Raw genomic sequence first — 21,549 nt, forward strand, 5'->3', positions numbered from 1 at the left:
ACAGACTTCCCCAAGGAACAGTAAGTACTTCAGGACCAAATCTTTATTTTAATTTTTTATTGGATAGCGACAGAGAGAAATTGAGAGGGGAGGGGGCGAAACAGAGAGACACCTGCAGCCCTGAGCCCTGCTTCACTACTCGCTAAGCTCTGCCCCCGCAGGTGGGGGGGGGGGGCTTGAACCCGGATCCTTGCTCACTGCAATGTGAGCACTCAACCAGGTGCGCCCCAACCTGGCCCCTAGGACCAAATCTTTAACACCAGGGAGTTACTATTATTGGGGGGTGGGGCATACACTGAAAAAGCCAAAACGCCAGGAGGCGCGGTGAGCAGTGCGGCCGCGGGGCAGGTGCTGGAGCGGCGGCTGTTTATGTCACAAGTTGGCGGCGGCCACGTGCCGGTTGTCAAGGAGGCGCCCGCGCCCCGCCCGCCCCGCCGGGGTGCGGGTGCTCGCGACCCTGCGCAGGGCCGGCTCTAGGCGCCGCTATGCCCCGCGAGAGCAGGCAGGGCCGGCCGGCTCGCGCTGCACCCTGAGCCGCGGCCCCGACCTCGTCTCGGGCCGATGAGCTCTGCCTCCTCCGCCCAGCACGTCCCTCCCGGCCTCGGTGTGCCAAGGCGGCCTGCGCCGGACTAGGAGCCAGAGCACCGCGCGGGGTCGCCCCGAGCCGCCGCATCGCCCTCGAGCTAAGCTAGCGTCTACGCGAGCGGGGGTGGGTCGGAGGAGGATCAGGGGAGTCTGAAGAGCCCGGCACCGGGGGACGGGGCAGCCGCTGCGTGTGCTGAAGCAGGAAAGCGCCCGCGGCCTGGCGAAGCCCCCGCGGGGCTGGCGAGGCGGCTCGGCCTAGTGTCCTCGCGAGGGTTGCGGGCGGAGAAAGTCAGGTCGCGCGCTGGCGTCTGGGAGGCCGCAGCCGGCGGGGGCGGGGCGGGGCTAAGGGGGCGGGGCTGAGCCTGGCCCGGCGCGTGCGGCCTTTTCGTCTCCGCGTTCGGCCCCGCCCCGCCCCGCGCGGGCCCCGCCCCCTCCTGGCGCGAGCGGCTTCCTGACGCGCTTCCCCTCCCCCCCTCGGGCTTCACGCAGGGAGCCGGGCCCGGGCTGCCGCCGCCGCCGCCGCCGCCGCTGCTTCGGTCGCCGCTGCCGCCTACGTCCTGATTCCTTCTCCCCCGCCATGGCGGAGGAGCTCTCCGCGGCCACGTCCTACACCGAAGATGATTTCTACTGCCCCGTGTGTCAGGAGGTGCTCAAAACGCCGGTGCGGACCGCGGCCTGTCAGCACGTGTGAGTCGCCGCCCTGTCCCTCCGCGCGGAGCCGGGTGGTCGTTTAGGCCCGGCCCGCCGCCTCCCCTCACCACCCGCGCGGCCCCTCCGCCCGCAGCCCCGGCCGCCGGCTGGCCGCGATGTCCGCACCCCGGGAGCTGTGACCCGGCCTGTGCCCGCGGCGTCTGCAGGCCCCGGGAGGCCCCTCTCCGCTCCCTCGGGGGCCCGGGAGGCGCGGCCGGGAATGTGGAGCCTTTTTGTCTCCTAGCAACCCGGCGGCGGCCGGCCGGGGTGTCGAGCGTCCCCGCGCCTTCCACCTGCCCCCAGCACCAGAAAGTTTCTGTGGTCCTCCTGCTCCCGCTGCTCCTTGTCCCTGTCCTCCCTCCAGACCCTTAGACGGCTTTTCTGGGCCCGGGCCTCGCCTCAGACTTGCTGCCCCCGCCGGCACGGGCTTGCCGGCAGCCCCCAGCGCTGACCTTGCCCCGCGGGGCCGGGCCGGGCCGGGCTCTCCGGGCGCAGAGGTGCCGCTGCCGCTGCCGCTGCCGGCCGCCCTTTGTCTTCCTCCTGCGCTGCTTTCTCGGTGGCCCGGGGGCGGGGGCGCGAGCCGGGAGGCCGCGCAGAGCTTTAGATGAGGGGCCAGGCCGCCGCTTGCTCGGGCGTCTTTTTCAAAATTCGTTTAAATTTATGCATTAGATAGAAACAGCCAGAAATCTAGAGGGAAGAGACAGCGAGAGAGACACCTGCAGCCCGCTTCACCACTCGTGAAGCTTTCCCCCTGCAGGTGGGGGCCCGGGGCTTGAACCCGGCTCGTTGCGCACTGTCCCGTGAGCGCTCAACCAGGTGCGCCACCACCCGGCCCCTCCTTCTTTCTTCTTCCTCTCCTCCCCCTCCCCCCCAAGCATCTTTATCTTACCTTTATTTGATAGAGACAGCCAGAAATGGAACGTAGCGAGGCAGAAAGAGACCTGCAGACCCGCCTCACCGCACCTGAGGCTTTTCCCCCTGCAGGTGGGGGCTGGGGGCTCGAACCCTGGTTGTTGCGCGCTGCACTGTAAAGTGAGCGCTTAACCAGGTGGCGCCACCGCCAGGCCTGATTTATAAGGTTTCATCCACTCCTGCCGTGTCAGTAGAGGTTGGGGAGGATGGTGAGCCCTTCTTGGAGAGATAAGATAGTTTGTGTGATCTGGCTGCTGATTGCAGGCCCTGGGGAGTTTATTCTTATCAGAGCACTGTAGCTCTGGTTTATGGTGGTTGAGGGGATTGAACCTGGCATGACCATTTTGCTGTCGCCCCCTCCCCTATTTATTTATTATTGAGAAAGATAGGATGAGAGAGAAAGAACCAGACATCACTCTGATACATGTGCTGCTGGGGACTGAACTCAGGACCTCATGCTTGAGAGTCCAATGTTATATTCACTGCGCCACCTCCTGGACCACCCCCCTGGAACTTTTTCTTTTATTTATTATTATTTTATTTTATTTAAGAAAGGATTAATTAACAAAACCATAAGGTAGGAGGGGTATAACTCCACACAATTCCCACCACCCAATCTCCATATCCCACCCCCTCCCCTGATAGCTTTCCCATTCTCCATCCCTCTGGGAGCATGGACCCAGGGTCATTGTGGGTTGCAGAAGGTAGAAGCTCTGGCTTCTGTAATTGCTTCCCTGCTGAATATGGGCGTTGACTGGTCGGTCCATACTCCCAGTCTGCCTCTCTCTTTCCCTAACAAATTCCCAGGCTCCATTCCGAACTTGGAAAAGAATTTCTGGCAGGTGAGACTGAGAAATCCTTGGGAAAGAAAGTACACTCAGACTTCTGACTATAGTGGACTTGGAAATAGCGAAAACAGATGAGCTTGTTTGTAATTAGACCCGCCCCCTTAAACTCCTTCATCTCTTTCTTCCCCTGGCTCTCCTTCTCTCTTTCTCTTTTTCTTCTCTCTCTCTCTCTCTCTCTCTCAGAGTCCTGCTCAGCTCTGGTTTATGGTGGTGCAAGGGATTGAACCTGAGACTTTGGAGCCTCAGGCACGAGAGCCCCTTTGCATGACCATTATGCTATCTACCCCAGCCTCCCACACTTTTTTCCCCCTCTTCTTTTAGACAGTGCATCAGATTTGGGGTTGATCAAAAATGTCAATTATTTCTTGATAACTTCTCATCCTGGTCCTGGATACCATCTGTGCAGTGCACTTATTCCTAACCCTTCCCTACTTGCTGTTTTTGTGAGATGTAGCTTTTCATGGTATAAAGTTACAGGAGTGACAAGTTTTGATACATAAGGGAGATAGATAAGTAACAGTATGAAATTCCTTTATTATTGGTGCAACAAATGTAGATTGTTAGGGGAAATAAGTCTGAATGTGTCGGGCACATATATTTTAAAAGACTTTGATCTCTTACTATTTATTAAAACTTGACACCTTTCCTGTGCTTTGCTGCCTGGCAGTGGCTAGAAGGAGGGCAAAGTGAGAGGCCAGAGGTTTTTTTTTTTTTTTTCTGAACAATGGTTTCAGTGACCCTCTGGGTCATTGACCTCATAGAACTCATTGTAGTTTCTAGCTGCTCTCAAAATGTTCCCCATGGAACTTTATTTAAGTAGTTTATTTTTAGTGAGGCTGTAATTTGACTTCACCTCAAGTATAAACAATTACCAACCACCTTTCAGGTCAGCTCCTGGAGCTCATTGGACTAGATGTAGAAAAGCAGTGAAATAGGGAGTAGTGCAGCCGGTTAAGCGCAGGTGGCGCAAAGCACAAGGACCAGTGTGAGGATCCCAGTTCAAGCCCCTGGCTCCCCACCTGCAGGGGAGTCCCTTCACAGGTGGTGAAGCAGGTCTGCAGGTGTCTCTCTCTCTCTCTCTCCCCCTCCCTCTCTCCGCCTTCCCTTCCTCTCTCCATTTTCTGTCTGTCCTATCCAGCAGTGACGACATCAGTAACAACAATAATAATAAGTACAACAAGGACAACAAAAGGGAATAAATAAATATTTAAAATTTAAAAAGCAATGAAATATAGAGCTGTTTCTGTTGGTGAGAGTGTTGGACACTTAATACTCTGTCAGACTATTCTGTCGCCTCTGTCTTTCCCTCAACACTGACACGTTTTAGAGTTCTGACTGTCAACAATGAATTAAAGCAGAGGGGAGGAAAGTTTTATTAGGAAGGAATAGTGGGCCTAAGAGTTAGCTTACAGCCTATGACTCTGGAGGAAGCTTGGCCCGGTGGCGTCTTTCTGTCTGTTTGAATGAAAAAGCATGTGAGGCCCCAGTTCCACCAAGAAAGAGAGGAAGGGGTAGTTGAGAGTAGAACATAGTCTTGACTGACTGGAAGAACTTGGAGCAAAGTGAAGAATTCCGCTTTTACATCTAGTTGACTGTCATCTGCTCTTCTCTGCTTGTAAAGGTCAAACTTGTATCCTTAAACAATTCAGAAAGCTTATATCTAGGGACAAAAATCAGCTAATGACTTACGGTTAGTAGAGAGAGACAAGGTGACTGGGCTTTGGATTTCTGAGTCCCTTGGGAAATAAAATGTTGTCATTTCAAATTCAAAGACTGCAAAGGAGTTGCCCGCCTGACTGAAATCCTGGAGCAAGTGCACCATCATTACATTAACTTGGTCAAAATATAAATACTCATTTAATCCTCATTCTTTCCTTCTAACAGCAGATAAATGTTTTCTATATGTGTATAAAGAGGCTGTTAGTGCAAAGAAGAAAGCCTCTAAATGAGTATGATTGAAGAGATTTAGGGACAACATTTATGTGAGTATCGTGAACCAAAGTGGTGATAGTGGGAATGGAGAAGGAAAGATTCCTGACATTTCCAGGAGATTGTGTGTGATTTGATGACTGTATGCCCAGTAGTTAAGCTCATGTGAATAGATCTGGGTTATATGGAGCTAGACTTAAGAGTATAGGTATAGCCATATGCTTATAAACTAGAAGGCAAGCAGAGGGACTAGAAAGAACAAAAGTGTTGGAATAATAGAGTGCAGAAAAAGGCAGCTTAAAAGGGAATGGTTAGGGTAGGAAGACCAGCATAGAGAGTGACTGGTAATTGAGAATTTCAAGGAAAAGGGTAATCAGCAGTATCAAATGTCTTAGCCTGGAATGGTCTGTACAGGGGAAAGGTGGTGACATACCTGGCTGAGAGAACACATTACCAGGCACAAGGACCCAGGTTCACAAGCCCCTGCTCCCCCTGTAGGGGGAAAGATTCGCAGGAGAAGCAGTGCTGTAGGTGTCTTTCTCCCTCCATATCTCTACCCCCTTTCCATTGCTCTGTCCTATCAAAAATAAAAGTAATTTATGAACTCAGGAATTCTTAGAGAGTACAAAAAGGGAACCAGAGCTAGGCTGAATCCCACGGGGTGGGGGTGGGGGGTTGATGATAGTAGGCAAAATTACTGTATCCTCTTTGTCATGCAAAACAGGTCAGAGCCTGACCCCCACCCCCATCTGAAAAAGTCAACCTGGGAGCAGTATAATAGATTCCTGGTGATGACAAAAATAAAAAAAATTTTTAAAGGCAGTTTTAATGCTGTGTTCTACTTCTGTCTTTATCTGAAAAAGTTAACCTGAGTAGTGAAGATCCAGGAAAAGGAAAAAGAAAAAATAGGTTGCAAATTGTTTTCTCTCAAAGCCTTGAACTATCATTCTATATTTTGTCATTTGTTGTTGCTAATTTGATTTTCTTTAATACGTGATCTTTTTTCCCTCTTGGTAATCAAAATTGAAGACAAGACTTTATTTGAAATTTTTTCAGGAGTTGGGAGGTGGCTCAGTGATCGAGAACATCCAAGGCATGCTCGAGTGAGAGTAATTACTGTCAGTCACAAAGGCTTTGATAAGTATTTCACTGCATTGCTTGTTTTTGTTTGTTTGACGATGCTGGTGATCAAACCTAGACCTACATATGTGCAAAGCAGTGCTCAGCTGCCAAGTCACATCTCCTGTCCGCATGACATAGTTTAGTCCTGAATCAGCCCCACTCGGTTTAGGGATTTTTGTTACTTAATGGATGAGAAAAATTATTTTAAAGGGATAAAGTATCTGTTTTTATACTACCTCTTATAAAGTTATACAGTTTTTTTTTTTTTTACATACTGTTAAAACAGCTATAAAGCAGTCTAGAGTGTAGTCTTATACTCTGAAAAATACAGTTTTCTAATCTCTGAGATGTATATTCATAAGAATAGTTTAAATCATTTAGCATGCATATATAACTGTGACCGTTTGTATTTAAACAGAAGTGAAAAGAGTACCCTTTTGGGGGTTAGTTAACATGTCACAAATGTTTACTTTAGTTTCTGTAGAAAATGTTTCCTGACTGCAATGAGAGAAAGTGGAATACATTGTCCTCTCTGCCGTGGAAATGTGACTAGAAGAGAAAGAGCATGTCCTGAACGGGCCTTAGACCTTGAAAATATCATGAGAAAGTTTTCTGGTAGCTGCAGGTGCTGTGCAAAACAGGTAGAGTAAATGTGACATAGTCCTTTTTAAAAGTGGACTTTCTACTCTGGTATATCTCTCTCTGTCTCTGCGACTCTCTCGTGCTGTTTTGAAGAGAAAAATTCTTTTGGTTGGTAATTGAGTAAAATTTTTAACTGTAGATCTTAACAATACTTAACAGAGAACAAAAAACTGAAAGAAGCAATTTCTGGACTTGACATAATTTTAGCATGGTATTTTTCTTAAAGTAATCAATGATCTGCTGAGTGTATCCACTAAGCAAACTGCCATTTGACTTTATAAACATCATCCTGGTATGAACTCAACCCTTAAATCCTTTTTCTCTTAGTGACATCATCCAGTCATAACATAGAAATGAGTCAGGTAGATGTATTTCATTGAGGCACTCTGCCTGTCTGCTTTATGGATTGAGGTACTTACCAAGTCACAAAACATTTGGTAGAATATATCTTAATATTTAGGGAATAGTTGGGGAAATCAGGTCTTGGCTAATAAATGGCATTTTCTTCAGTCTATTATTTTGTTATTGTGGGAGGGATAAATAATGAGGCTTTGCAGATATTCATGTCTTTACTGCCATTACTTTTTCAAGCAGTTAATAAAGTGAGTGAACAAAATCAGTTGCTATTTCATACATTCATACAAGTCCTACCTATTCTTGTTGTTATCGTTATCATTATTATTGCTTCTCTTTTGGAACTGTTAACTGACTGACAGGGCGACAAAGTGAAGCTGGAAATCATACTTGAGAAATTTTGGCTCTGCTCTTCAGTGAGGAACTAAACAAACCAAAAAGTCCAAGTGTTTTCTTGGGAACTTATTTCTATCTTTTTTTTTTTTTTTTTATTGGACAGAGAGAAATTGGGAGGGAAGGGGGAGATAGAAAAGGAGAGAAAGACGCACCCACCCCCTCTGCAGCACTGCTTTACCGTTTGTGAAGCCTTCCCCCCTTCAGGTGGAAACCAGGAGCTTGAACCCAGGTCCTTAAGTATGGTAACGTGCAGTTCACCAGGAGCACCGCTGCCTGGGCCCCGGATGTTCTGTTTTTAAAGTACTTTCTAGCTCTGCCAAGTTGCGGTAAAGTATGACTGTGTAAAACTATTGGGCAACTTCAGTATTTTTAATTTTGTCTTCTTTTTGTAATTAGTAGTAATTGTATTTCATGTAAGTATGCATAGTTATAATATATTGATCACGGTACTAATTTTAATAGTGTTGCTATTACATCTGAAATTATCAGTGTTTTTTACAGTGAATTTGTGGATAGACTGTTCTACATCTGAATAGCTGCCAATTAAAAATGAAGTGATTACTTTAAACACTTAATTAGGTAGAATATGTAGTTTTATTTTAGAGACTTTCCTTGTTAAACGAGGGAGTAGAGGGAAGAAAGAGAACTAGAGTATCACTGGCATATGCAGCGCTGGAGATCAAACCCCAGGACCCGGTGCTTGAGTGTGTTAACCCTTCACCCACTGTGCTACCTCCCCACCTCCCAGGCTGCTGCAGTACTTGGCCTCTATATCTATCTATCTTACCATCTATCTATCTATCTGTCTGTCTATCTCCTTTTTCCTCTTGTTGACAATCTCTCAGATCTTTAGGAACTTTAAAAGTCACATTACATTTTATTTCAATAATTTACAGATTAAATTCTATCGCATGAGACATCATTACAAATCTTGTAAGAAGTATCAAGATGAATATGGTGTTTCCTCTATCATTCCAAACTTTCAGATCTCTCAAGATTCAATAGGGAACAGGTAGGTAATATTCTTAAAAAAAGATTTTTATAGTCAAAATGGAAATTGTTTTGGAAAGTACATGAGATGTATTTTATTTATTATTTAGTTTTATGTGTGTGTGTTTTAAATGACCTAGTATCAAAGCTATAATAGCATTTGTCTTCAAAAGGTTGTTTGACATATATAAGATTGTATGTCTGAGATCAACTTTATAATGTACTGAATTTTTTTTTTGACTATTTCCTTTTTGTTGCCCTTGATTTGTATTGTTGTAGTTATTGTTGTTATTAATGTTGTCATTGTTGGATAGGACAGAGAGAAATGGAGAGAGGAAGGGAAGACGTGGGGGGAGAGAAAGATAGACACCTGCAGACCTGCTTCACTGCTTGTGAAGTAACTCCCATGCAGGTGGGGAGCTGAGGCTGGAACCGGTATCCTCACATCAGTCCTTGCACTTTGTGCCTCGTGCACTTAACCTGCTGCACTACCGCCTGACTCCCAATGTACTGAAGTTTACATTACTTAAAAATCATTTAAAGAGCACAGGGGCCAGGCGGTGGCATACCTGGTTAAGCACATACATTACAGTGTGCAAGGACCCAGGTTCGAGCCCTTGGTCCCCATCTATAGGGGAAAAGCTTCACAAGCAGTGAAGCAGGGCTGCAGATGTCTCTCTTGTCTCACTGCCTCTCTACTGCCTCTTCCCCTCTCAATTTCTGTCTCTATCCAATAATAAGCAAATAAAAACAATTAAAAACAAAAGTAATTGCTTCTGCCTTTAAAAGAAAAGAAGAAAAAAAATTTAAAGAGGGCTGGGGAGACAGCATATGGTTCTGCAAAATCATACCTGAGGCTCTCAGGTTTCAGGTTCAGTTCCCAGCACCACTGTAAGCCAGAGCTGAACAGTGTTCTGGTCTCTTTCTTTTTATCTCTTTCATTAAAATAAAATTAAATAAAAAAATAAAAGCAATGAAAATTTAAACAAAAGACGTGTCTCATAGCTGAAACTAGTTGGAAAAAATATAAAATTACTTTGATTACTATGACTTTTTTTTTGTTAAAACAGCCTCCTTTCAGAGAGTGGAACAGTTTCTACCACTGTTATTGTACATTGAGGGCAAGGCCCACAAGAGGGTTTATGATGGTCAGTGATGGTGGAGAGAGCGATCTGTTAGAGGTCTAGGCTCATCATATCTAGGTGGGAATCCCAGGATTCCCTGAGTAGGGCCATGGATGATGGAGTGGCCTGGTAGTGACCCAAAAGGCCATTATTAAAAGTGTGCCAGTCTCTTGCCCCTATTCAGCTTTTGAGCTTTTGCAGTCCATACTCTATCTGACATGGTTGGACTTAGAGTGATTGAGGGAAATGAAATAGCAAGTAGATAAGGAGGGTATCTAGGTCTAAGTAGAAAATATTAAGTACCATATGGTGTCTTTTTTAGGTCTTTCTACTTGTTTGCTGCACTTAGTCACTGTAGACTACTACACACTTTTAATTTAAGGTATACATTTTCCCCAACTTGAGGATACATGTGCCCTGTCTCATTGGCCCTGGTCTGTATCTAGCTTCTGTAACTGTTAGGAAGTGCACCACCTGAAATAGAACTAAGGGGTCCTATGAGCTAGGAAAGGCATCACTGAAGTATTGGAGCTGCAGGGTTGACGTCACAGGCCTGGTGTCTCTGGACACAGTCCAGAGTGAAACATGTCAAGATGGCACTGGTTACCTTGATTTGGTTGAGATCAGCAGATGCAAGATCTGATGGTATGGAGCACTACTTAGCTCTGGTTTATGGTGATGTGGGGGGATTGAACCTGGGACTTAGGAGCCTCAAGTCATTAGAGTCTCTTTGCATGACCATTATGCTGTCTGACTCTACCCTATTTTTGCATTTTTTAAAAATAAATATTATGCTTGAGACATCCTTGCCCAATCAAGACTATGAAAGTTGTTTTTGAAAGCTGAAATTCTCAGATTTTTGTGAAAGAGAAGTAGGTAAGTTTTGGTTTTGTTTATAACTAGTTCAGCACTTATTCCAGTACCATTCATTAAGGGGCTCATGCTTTCCCCACTATTTATTGCTACTGCTCTGGCTTCTAGTGGTGTGTGGGGTTGGAGCCAATGTGTATTCCCACTAGCCAGTGCAGGAGGGTTCCTTTGTCCCCGGGACCTCTCCAGCATTTGTTGTCACTATCCTTTCTGATGTGTGACATTCTCACAGGAGTGAGTGGTATCTCATTGTTGTCTTGATTTGCATTTCTTTGACATTAACTTGGAGCATTTGTCCATATGTCTGTAGGCCTTTTGAATCTCTTTGGTGAATGTTCTGTCTATATAACAGAGACTTCTTTACATAGATAAAATACAAGTGACCTTTGGCAGTTATTTCAACCTTCAGCCCTTCTCCACTTGGGAGATTGAGGGGTGAGGGTGATGGCAGTGAAAGTTGCAATCCTCTCATCATAGGTTGGTTCTTCTGGCAGCCCCTATTTGTTCGTTCCCTCCCTCTTTTCTTCTCCCTCCCTTCCTCCCTCCCTCCTTCCTTTCTCCTTCCTTCCTTCCCTTTCTTCCTTCCTTCTTGCCACTAGCATTATTGCTGGGGCTCAGTGCCTGCACTACAAATCTGAATCCTTGCTCATGGTGATATGTGTGCCACTGCTTGGCCCCCCATCCCATCTGTTCTTAAGTGAGGTTCAATCATTACCTCACCCCCCCCCCCGCCCCCCCAGAGCTGGTTTATGGTAGTGCCAGGGATTGAACCTGGATGTTTGGACCCTCGGGCTTGAGTCTCTTTGCATAACTATTATGCAATCAACCTCCACCCCAGGGCATTTTAAAAACACTCTTCATCTAGGAAATTTCAAAATTTGATTGTCAAGAATGGGTCAGAGTTCTTACTATCTTACAGTGTCACAACTTCACTGAGTTGCTAGTTCTAATAATTCTAAATTTGCTTCTTTATACCACATTTCATGTATTGCTCTCACTAGAATCTCTTGTCTGTTATTAAATAGCACCCACCTTTTTCTTGTACCTACTTTTAGTGGAATGAATCAATTGTACTGCTTAGAATGATGCTTGATATAAATAAATTAATAAAAAGTGATGCTTGGGGTTGGAAAATAGCTCACCTACTAGGCTGCATGTTCAAGTCCTGGCACCAGATGGGGGTGCCCTGGCACTCGGAGAAACTCCAGTGTTATACTGTCTCTTCCTTTCTGTTTCTAAAATAAAAGGAAGGAACAAGTAGCCTGAATGGTGAAATCAGGCATTCACGAGGCCCTGTGCCATTTCTCCTGCCCCCAGAAGGTGCTCACTCGTGCTTTTAAGTGTAGATATTTATTCCATAATGCTCTTACCCTGAATTTAAGATTTCCCTTTTAACTGGTTTTACACATCAACATTTTATTAGTAGTAATTTATTTTTATTATTTGGAGAGGGTTACTGGTTTACAGTACAACTGTTGATACAAGGATACATTTTCTCACCTACCTGTGATAGGTTTCTGTGTACTAGGACCCCAGTGCCCTCTGCACCCCCTCCCTCTCCCTCCTTCCCCAGAGCCTTTTGCTTTAGTACAATAAACACACCCAGGCCAAGTTTCACTTTGTGTTTTCCCTTTCTGTTGTTTGTGTCATATTTTAAAGGAGTGATTGATGGATGGATGTGTGTGCCTGCGTATGTAGATGGGACTTTATTCCCATGCGGTTGAGGATTTAGGCATCTATTTTTAGGAACATGAATGAACAGAGGTTTATTTTTGCTTCCATTATGGAGGTTAAACTCTGCTCATTTTATTTTCAGTTGATGAAAGATGGAATAATCACTTCTTCCCACCTGCAGGGAGAAAGTATTGTGAATGGTGAAGCATTGCTTCAGGTGTCTCTGTCTCTCTCCTATTATCCCCCTTCCCTCTTGAGTTTTGGCTGTCTTTATCTAATTAATAAATAAAGATAATAAAAAGAATGAAGCATGTATAATATTCCTTTCATAAATACACTCTTTTATTAGCGGTGGGGGAGATAGGGAGAGAGACAGACCTGCAGCCCTGCTTTACCAATTGTGAAGCTTTCCCCCTGCATGTGGAGGCCAGGGGCTCAAACCCAGGTCCTTGTGCACTGTAACATATGCACTCAGCTAGGTGTGCCACCATCTGGCCCCATATCAATGCACTGTCAGAGTTGTGTGACACATACTGACTTAATGCATTGTATTGTTTTAGAATTGGAGCTTCGGGAGTTGGGCGGTAGTGCAGCGGGTTAAGCGCACATGGCGTGAAGCACAAGGACCGGCATAAGGATCCTGCTTCGAGCCCTTGGCTCCCCACCTGCCCTTTCTCTCCCCTTCTCTGTCTTCCCCTCCTCTCTCCATTTCTCTCTGTCCTATCCAACAACAATGACATTAGTAACAACAATAACTGCAACAATAAAACAAGGGCAAAAAAAGGAAATAAATAAAAATAAAAAATTTTTTTAAAAAAGTAGAGCTGCACACCTTCAGATGTGTACTATCACACCACCCCCCACCCTGAAGTCCTCAATACTTTAAAACAAAAAAACCAGCACTGCTTAGCTCTGGTGTGATTATGGTGATACAGGGGATTGAACTGGAAACTCCAGAGAGCCTCAGGCTTAAGCGTCTGTGTGCACAGCCATTATGCAATCTACTCTCACCCTATCAATGACTTTTTTTTACCAGAGCACTGTTAAGCTTGGCCTTATGGTGGTGTAGGGGATTGAGAGGCTGAGGCCTGAGAGTCTCTGCATAACCATTATGCTATCTACCCCTGCCCTATCAATAACTTTTTACCACTGTAGTCTGTTGTACCCTTACTATCCTTTGTTCCCACACTCCCTCATCTAGTATAGTTTAGTGAGTGCTCAATTTTTTTCTTATATCTGTTCCACTTTGGAGACTACAGCGTTCAATTATATTACTTTCAAATCCAAGAATTTGCAAATTCTTGATGTTATCCTAGCATTCAAAACTTAACTAGTCTACTTAAAGGTAGAGGCATTGGCTAATTTGAAAATATAACTGATCTGGGAAAAAAATTCATGCTGTGAACGTAAAATAATTTTGCAGAATTCTGTATGCTCTGTACTTTTCTAATCATGCATAAATTAATTTTAAAAGACTGAAAAGTGTAATGAACAATCTAGTCAGAATTTATTGAAAAGTAATTAATGCCATAATTATTCATGGTATTAGAATTATTTGAAGTTGGGCTTTAAAATTCAGATTAGTTTTCTTCACTAGCAGTTCAAGTTAATGAATGTGTAAGGTGCTTTATTTCTTGGGATATATTAATTTCTCCCCCTCTCTGTTTTTTAAGTAATAGGAGTGAAACCTCTACATCAGATAACACAGAAACTTACCCAGAGAGTACAAGGTAAACTTTGAAAATCCTACACTCTAGTGACATTTTTAACTCAATTTTAAATTTTAGTTAAATCATTAGATATAACAGACAATAACAGCTTAGAAATTAATGATACAGGCGGGACTGGGTGGTGACGCACCTGATTGAGTGCACATGCTCTAATGCACACTCACTCAGGTTCGAACTCCCAGCCCCCACCTGTTGGGGGAAAGCTTTGCAAGTGGTGAAGTAGTGCTGCAGGTGTGTCTCTGTCTCTCTTCCTCTCTGACTCGCCCTTCCCTCTCGATCTCTGGCTGTCTGTCCAATAAAGAAAAAAAATTTTTTTTTAATGATTTAATTGTAAATTTTTAAAACATTTATTTATTTATTTTCCCTTTTGTTGCCCTTGTTTTTCATTGTTGTTGTAGTTATTATTATTGTTGTTATTGATGTCATCATTGTTGGATAGGACAGAGATAAATGGATAAAGAGGGGGAGAGAAAGATAGACACCTGGAGACCTGCTTCACCGCCTGTGAAACAACCCCCCTGCGGGTGGGGAGCTGGGGGCTCAAACCAGGATCCTTAGCCTGTCCTTGCGCTTTGCGCCATGTGCGCTTAACCCCTGCGCTACCACTCAACTCCCAGTTGTAAAGCTTTTATGGAGCAGGGGAGGAGAGTTGTCTATAGAAATACAGAGATGCATCACCCTTAAAATGTTTTGATATGTTGATCATTCTGATGATCACCTTTGTTTTTATTTTACTTATGGCTTTTGTATAGGAGTTTCTAGAGATTGGAATAGATTGCAAGATATTAACAGAAGTCTTTTAAAAAATTAAATCCTTAAGTAAGTGGTTTCCAAACTGGGCACCACAGTTACTGAAAAACTTCAAAACATCGATCAGCTGACTTTATACAGACAGACGACTACATTTAGTTGGGGGTTGCTATTTATTAATGGGATGAGCTTGGTTTTTTGGGGGTTTAAAGGCACCATGAAAAACTTTACTCAGAGACATGGGAGACTGGGAACATCTTTTATTGCTTACTTATGGAAATTGATTTTTTTTTTTTTTCCAAAATGAGAAAAACCTTTGCATAGTCTGATAATATATAAAACAGCAATCAGCTAAAAGATAAGAACAACATGTTTTACGATTTTGAATTAAATGTACTTTATTTTAAATTGTTTTATAGTTCTGGGCATCCCACCTTTAAGTGTCCCTTATGTCAAGAGTCAAATTTTACCAGACAGCGCTTACTGGATCACTGTAACACCAACCACCTATTTCAGATAGTTCCTGTGGTGAGTAATTCTGTTTAAGTAATATTTTTAACTCTTGCATTTAATTCACTTTTTGTTTACAAGGGAAAGTAATTGATTCAGTTTTGGGTGAGGGTAATCAATGAGATAGATTTTTGTCAGCAAAAGATTGATGACTATGCAATAAAATGAGGTATTCAAAATTCTACTCAATCACCTGTAAAGGGGAAAACGTGAAGGTGATGCAGGAGGTAACCTGAGGAAGAGTAAAGTAGTGAAGGTAAATCAGGATGTAGAGAAGCCTGTCTGTTTGGGGACCTGCTTCTTGGTTGTATGGGATATAGACAGATAGGTGTGGTTCTACTACAGGTAAAAACAACTGTAGACTGGGGACATAGCTTAGTGTGTGAGACTCCTGCTATCACCCTCTCCCTAATACCATGGAAAAATGTCAGTAGGCATTGTCCTTGAAGAATCTGGTATAGAATGTGTAAATGAATGAGGAGTTACACTTTAATACATGCTTATCTTTGAAGCCATTTTGAGGGTGTAGGAGAAAGTGCTCAGACCTTTTTGATATATGGGAGGATTTCACAGGTCAGTCATTTCGAGAGGTGTCGGGCAGGAGAAAACCTGAGTGACAAGCAATACTTTCAGTTATACATCAAAAAAAAAAACCTGGTAGAGAGAAATTGAGAGGGAGGGGAGCTAGAGAGGGTGAGACAGAGACCCCTGCAGCATTGCTTCACCACTCATGAAGCTTTCCCTCTGCAGGTGGGTACTGGGTGCTTGAACCTGTGTCTTGGGCATGATAATGCATGCACAACCAGGTGCACCACCACTCAGCCCCTATACAGCTTTTTATATAAATGTCTTTCCCAGAAATAAGAATATTAATTGTTAAAAAGTAAGCATTTAGATATTGCTGCATGGTTTTAATGGATATAATGGAAAACTAGGTAACATAAACCTGTATTATTTTACTACCTTTAGTATGCTTGATTGTTTTCATTATTTTTATTTAAAATCTTCTATTTTTCATAGACGTGTCCTATTTGTGTGTCTCTTCCTTGGGGAGATCCGAGCCAGATCACTAGAAATTTTGTTAGTCATCTAAATCAAAGACATCAGTTTGATTATGGAGAATTTGTGGTAAGTGGAATAATATGAACCTTTCCTTTTGAGGGAAGTCGTTCTATAACAGTGAGTAATGGACGTGTGCACGCACGTGTATAGTGCACGGATATGTAGTTTGAGTTTATGGAAGTAAAAAGTCCACCTCTTCTATTAAAATCATACCTTCTAGAGAAGTACAATTGGTATAACAGATGTTGCCATGCAAGTATAAGACTTGTTAAACCAGTCACAGCAGATTTCTGACCTAGAATGTTTTCCCTTCCCTTTTTTCCCTCCCCTCCCCTCCCCTCTCTTCCCTTCCCCTCCCCTCCCCTCCCCTCCCCTCATTTCTGTATGTGCCAGGCATCAAACCCAGGGTATCACACATGCAAGACCTATGACCTACTGCTGAAGCCACTTCCCAGTCCTTTCCATTTCCTTATCTTTTCTTTCCTTTTTTCCCCTTCATCCTTCTCTTTCCTTTTTTCTTTTTGTCCCGGTTCAGTTCCATCACTCTTGGTAGACATTTTTCCTTTTTAAAATTTTTATTTGTTTTTACTATGTATTGGATATGTAGAGAGAAAGTGAGAGGGAAGGGGAGATAGGAATAGAGAGACACTTGCTGCAGCACTGCTTCAGATGCTTGTGAAGGAAGCTTCACCTCTGCAAGTGGGTTAACGGGGCTTGAGCCCTGGTCCTTGCTCATTGCAGCATTTATGCTCAACCAGGTCCACCACAGGCTTTTTATCCCCCCTTTTCTTTCAGTTTCAGATAGAGCCTGAGAGGGAGGGAGAGCCCCACAACCCCTCCTCACAGTTTATGAAGCTTCCCCTGTACATGGTGGTGTAGGTGGTGCTGGGGGCTAGAACCTGGGTGCTTGCTCATAGTAAAGTGTGCACTCTAGTGTGAGCTGTCTCCTGGCCGAGACACTTTTTGTTTTTAGCCAGAGAACTGCTTGACTTTGTCATCTGGTGGTGCTGGGGGCTAGAACTTGGGACGTTTTGGTGTCTGAAGCATGAAAGTCTTTCTGTATAACCATTATGTTATCTTAGCCCAACACTTTGTTATTTAAAATGAGGGAACCAAAGGCCTTGGGAAGGTGGCTTCTTGCATATGTGATAGCCTGGGGGTAGTACATATAGAAAGAAATAAGACAAAGGCACATAGAACATCATAAATGGTGGAGCAGTGCTGTAGTCTCAGTAAAAAAAGAAATAATTTTTAATGAGGTAATTTAATTATCAAGTAAATCCAGTCTAAATCTTGATCCTAGATGACTGCTTTAGCACGGTAAATGAGGGAGGTCATACGATGTAAAGTTACACAACCCCCCTTAGCAAAATACAGGGTAGTTCTTACTTCCTAAATATATCATGATAATTAAAAAATAGTAAAATTCGGTGATATTTTGTTACCAAATTAGAAGTAAGGATAACTAAAATTGTGTTTATAGTTTCACGGTATAGGTAAGTTTTTTTCAACTCTTTCTGATTCACTGATAATTAATTACCTTACTGTGTTTGTGTGTGTTTTGTTTTGTTATGTAGCTGGGACCTCAAGCAAAAGCAGTTGTGGATGAGAATTTAGCAGAGATGTAGCAAAGATTTCTATGCCTGAGGCTCCGAAATTTCTGGTTCAGTCCCCCCTGTTGCCTTAAGTCAGAGCTGAAACAATGCTTTGGTGGGAAAAAAATTCTAAGGAGAGTTCACTGCTTTCAGAGCTTGTTTTCATTTAGATGAAAAGACAGAAGGATACCATAGTACTGGAGCTTCCTCTAGTACCATAGTACTTCTCATGAGGTGCTGGGGTCTGAACCTTGGCCGTGTGCACATGAGGTATATGCTCTACCCTAGTGAGCTTTCTCTGGTCCATGCTCCTTCCTACCTACCTACAAACCTTCCTTCCAATTACTCCTAAGTAACTACAACTATAATTTTTTATTAAAGCTCAGATGTCTGAGTCTTTTTTTTTAAAGGGCAATGCATGGTGTAACAACTTCATATAGATAGCAATTTATCAGGGTATGCAGTCCATTAGGCAAAGAGTTGAGTAGGGGGTATGGTTTTATTGAAATGTTAATTTTACTGTTTTCAGAATCTTCAACTAGATGAGGAAACCCAGTATCAAACTGCTGTTGAAGAATCTTTTCAAGTAAACATCTGAAGGCTCGTAGACATCTCTGTCTTCGTACCTACAAGTGCCATCTCTAAGGGAAAACTACATGAAGCCGCCGCCGTTTCAGTAACTTGATTTGTATATTAATAAAAGTAATTCAGTCTATTGTTTTAGTTTTTAATTGAAAAATAAAGGTGGGCCATCGAAAAGCTACATCATCTTGATAAGTTAAACCGTCTTTGAAAGCATTGAGAGGAGTGTTTTTTCATTGATGTCATAGTGAAAAGGGAGCCTGTGTTGTACATTATCTTTTATAGACCTGGTTTTGTTCTTACTTTGCATTTGGAATTTGGTGCAGTTCTTCCCATTGCTGTTTGTACACAGTTAACACACAGGAACAAATTCTGAAAGATGTGATTGCTATTAACTTAAGAATCTGAGCCAGTTACTAGAGTTATAGAATGGAGACTTGAAGTGTTAAATGACACAATCCAAAGGAAATGTTGAAAATACAGATGCTAGCTGAGTAATTCAGCTGTAGAAATTGCTTTTATATGATGTTTAGTACTTTTGAAGACTAGTGAAATTTTGTTAATACTCTCAAGTTGAAAGCTTATTGTAAAGATAATTCTTTTTGGCTATTAGAAGGAAATGTTAAAAGTGTCTCTGGTGGACAGTTGATAACTTCAGATTTTTGTGGGGAATAGTAAGCCAAACTATATGCACTTGGTCTCAGAATTTTCAATAGCTAGTATTTCTGATTTGTTAAAAATAAACTTTTCTTAGAATGAAAATTTCAGTGGGTGATAATCTACATGCCTATTTAGATGAGCATTTTGACTTCACCTTGGTTTAGTCATTCATTCAGACTTAAAGGTGTTTATATAGGTGCCCACATACTTTTGTATGTGTGTATATACACGCCCATGTATAATGCAGTTTGCTAGGTTATATACAGAATTTCTACTATATTTATAAAATGAATAAGCAATATGGACTTGAAATGTTTATCTGATTTAAGTTTTTGTACACAAAAATTTTTTTAAAAAATCAAATGCTAAGTAATTGGCTGCTATTATACCTTTAAAAAATTGAGTTTACACAGTTACCTGTTTATATGGTGCTTGTTATTCTCAAAGATAATGGGACTATTTCATAGTGGAACAGATTTTACCAACTACCCTGTTTCTCTGCTGTTTAGTCAAAACTGGGTTCTTAGTTTTCATTGAAAATTTAAAAAAAACTTGTACTAGATGGCCCAAATCAAAGAATAAAGAGGTAAAGAGTGGGTTAACTGACATTCCATTACTATATACATGGTTTATGCTTTCCTTAATATAACTCAGAACAAAAGAAAATCTCAAGTAGTTTGCTGCTAATATATACATATATTGTATTAAAAAAGATATATTTTGGTTTTGTTAAAACCCCTGTTGACTTTTCTACAGTGAACATTTTTTAACTTGATTTAATAAAAATGTTAATTTTTGAAGTGAAGTTTATAAAAACCTTTTTGCAGTCAGTGTCTTTGTTTATGAGTAGTAATAACAATCGCCAAAAGAAGCCATACGTCTTAGTGAACGTACGCCTTTGTTCTGTCTTTACTTACTATTTGCTTGAATCCTGTCTATACAGTTAGGAAACTGTAATTATAAGAACTGGTTAATGGACTCTTAACAAGATCATTTGCTTTTTTTTCCAGTTAAAAGCAGTAACTAATACTTCCTTTCAAAGTTTTCTACTTTAATTATGTCAAGTTAAATCCTTCTGGGACTTGAAAACATCTTTAATATAAAATTATAGTATATATCATCTCTAAGAAAATGTTTTGAAGTTGGATGGTAGTTTTATGTAGGTCTTTTCTTGAGGGAAGTACTGACTTTATTTGCTACTACCTGGGAATTCCTCAGTCAGAATGTTTGTTTAAAGTCCCCCCTCTTTTTACCAGTGGACTAGGAGTTAGGAATAGACTTTACTGATTCGGTTTAAATACATGAGAAATTTCTTTTTAAAATGTTTATAACTGAGTCAGGGTAAAGGAGGGAAACAGTATTTTTGTTCTTTAAAAAGTTATTTATTATGAGAGAAAGTGAAAGAGGAGCTGTAGCACAAGAGACAGACCAGAGCAGAGGCTTCAGGTGGTGTTGGGAACTGCACCCAGAGCCTCTGGGACCGCAGGCATGCTCGATCCTTCCTAACGCCATCAGTACTCAACATCAGGCGAGACACCAGCTGCTTTCCTCAGCAAGTGACAGCTTATGTTGTTAAACAGAACCTTATTTTAGATGTACTACTTAATTTTAATTAAAAAAGTGATCCTCTTTTTGTGTGTCTAATTAAAAACTTTTTATCTGAAGATAGCAATGTTTCACACTTTACCGTGGAAGACATGCTGGAGTTACTTTCAATGCGAGTGTAGAGAAGAAAGCTGCCGCTGCACGTGTATCTTCAAGTGTTGGGTCAACTTACGTCAAGTGTTTGTACTCTGAAGTTTCTTTTAGATTATTAAGGTAACCTCAGTTTGTAAGGCTGAATGTTAGAACACTTTCTGCTCTTGAATTACCAGACTACGCCTGTTCTCCACCAGTCTTTGGGACTCCCCCTCTTTCTACTACTCCCTTTGGTGACCTTAGTTTTGTAGAGTTTACTCATTGAGTTTACTCTCTGTTTTCGTTACATTTTACATATGAGGCCAGTCAGTGTTTACTCCCCTGAGTCACCCATGTTATAGCAAAGGATAGGATTTCTCTGTTATACTTCTTGGATCTGTATTCTCCACACCCACCCACCCACCCCAGGGTCTTTTGCTTCGGTGCAGTACGCCAATTCCAGTTCAGGTTCTACTTGTGTTTTCTCTTCTGGTCTTGTTTTTCAATTTCTGCCTGAGAGTGAGATCATCCCATATTCATACTTCTGTTTCTGACTTATTTCACTTAACATGAATTTTTCAAGGTCCATCCAAGATCGGCTGAAAACGGTGAAGTCACCATTTTTTATAGCTGAGTAGTATATATATGTGTATATGTGTGTGTATATATATATATATATATATATATATATATATATATATATCACAGCTTGCTCAGCCACTCATCTGTTGTTGGACACCGGGGTTGCTTCCAAAAAGAAATCATTCTGATGTGACATCAGAACACTGTTTATGCTTTATGGTGGACCTTGGGGTTTCTAGGCCTCCGGGCATGAAAGTCTTTTTGC

General features: G+C 42.5%; 1 protein-coding gene across 4 annotated transcripts; it reads left to right on the forward strand.

The window, feature by feature from the left end:
- The first annotated feature begins 287 nt into the window (after positions 1-287).
- Positions 288-19,830, forward strand: RNF138 (ring finger protein 138). Of its 4 annotated transcripts, XM_060173674.1 has the most exons (8): positions 295-709; positions 1,079-1,272; positions 6,562-6,727; positions 8,375-8,490; positions 13,810-13,866; positions 15,036-15,144; positions 16,147-16,254; positions 18,313-19,830. In XM_060173674.1, exons 2-8 carry the CDS (start codon positions 1,163-1,165, stop codon positions 18,379-18,381), a joined length of 735 nt encoding a protein of 244 aa, XP_060029657.1. In that variant the 5' UTR covers positions 295-709; positions 1,079-1,162; the 3' UTR covers positions 18,382-19,830. The 4 variants fall into 4 exon arrangements, with proteins under 4 accessions (XP_007520995.1, XP_016042689.1, XP_007520994.1 ...); XM_007520932.3 differs by having other exon boundaries at positions 294-1,272; XM_016187203.2 differs by lacking the exon at positions 13,810-13,866 and having other exon boundaries at positions 293-1,272.
- Positions 19,831-21,549: the final 1,719 nt, after the last annotated feature.

Source organism: Erinaceus europaeus, chromosome 15 (assembly GCF_950295315.1).
Source record: "Erinaceus europaeus chromosome 15, mEriEur2.1, whole genome shotgun sequence".
Lineage (NCBI taxonomy): Eukaryota > Metazoa > Chordata > Mammalia > Eulipotyphla > Erinaceidae > Erinaceus > Erinaceus europaeus.

Bases quoted from the DNA above. Each gene is read 5' to 3' on its own strand.
- RNF138 (XM_007520932.3), top strand. From the start codon at position 1,163: ATGGCGGAGGAGCTCTCCGCGGCCACGTCCTACACCGAAGATGATTTC. The intron at 13,867-15,035 runs GTAAACTTTGAA...ATTGTTTTATAG, and splicing joins ACTTACCCAGAGAGTACAAG to TTCTGGGCATCCCACCTTTA. The intron at 15,145-16,146 runs GTGAGTAATTCT...TATTTTTCATAG, and splicing joins TATTTCAGATAGTTCCTGTG to ACGTGTCCTATTTGTGTGTC.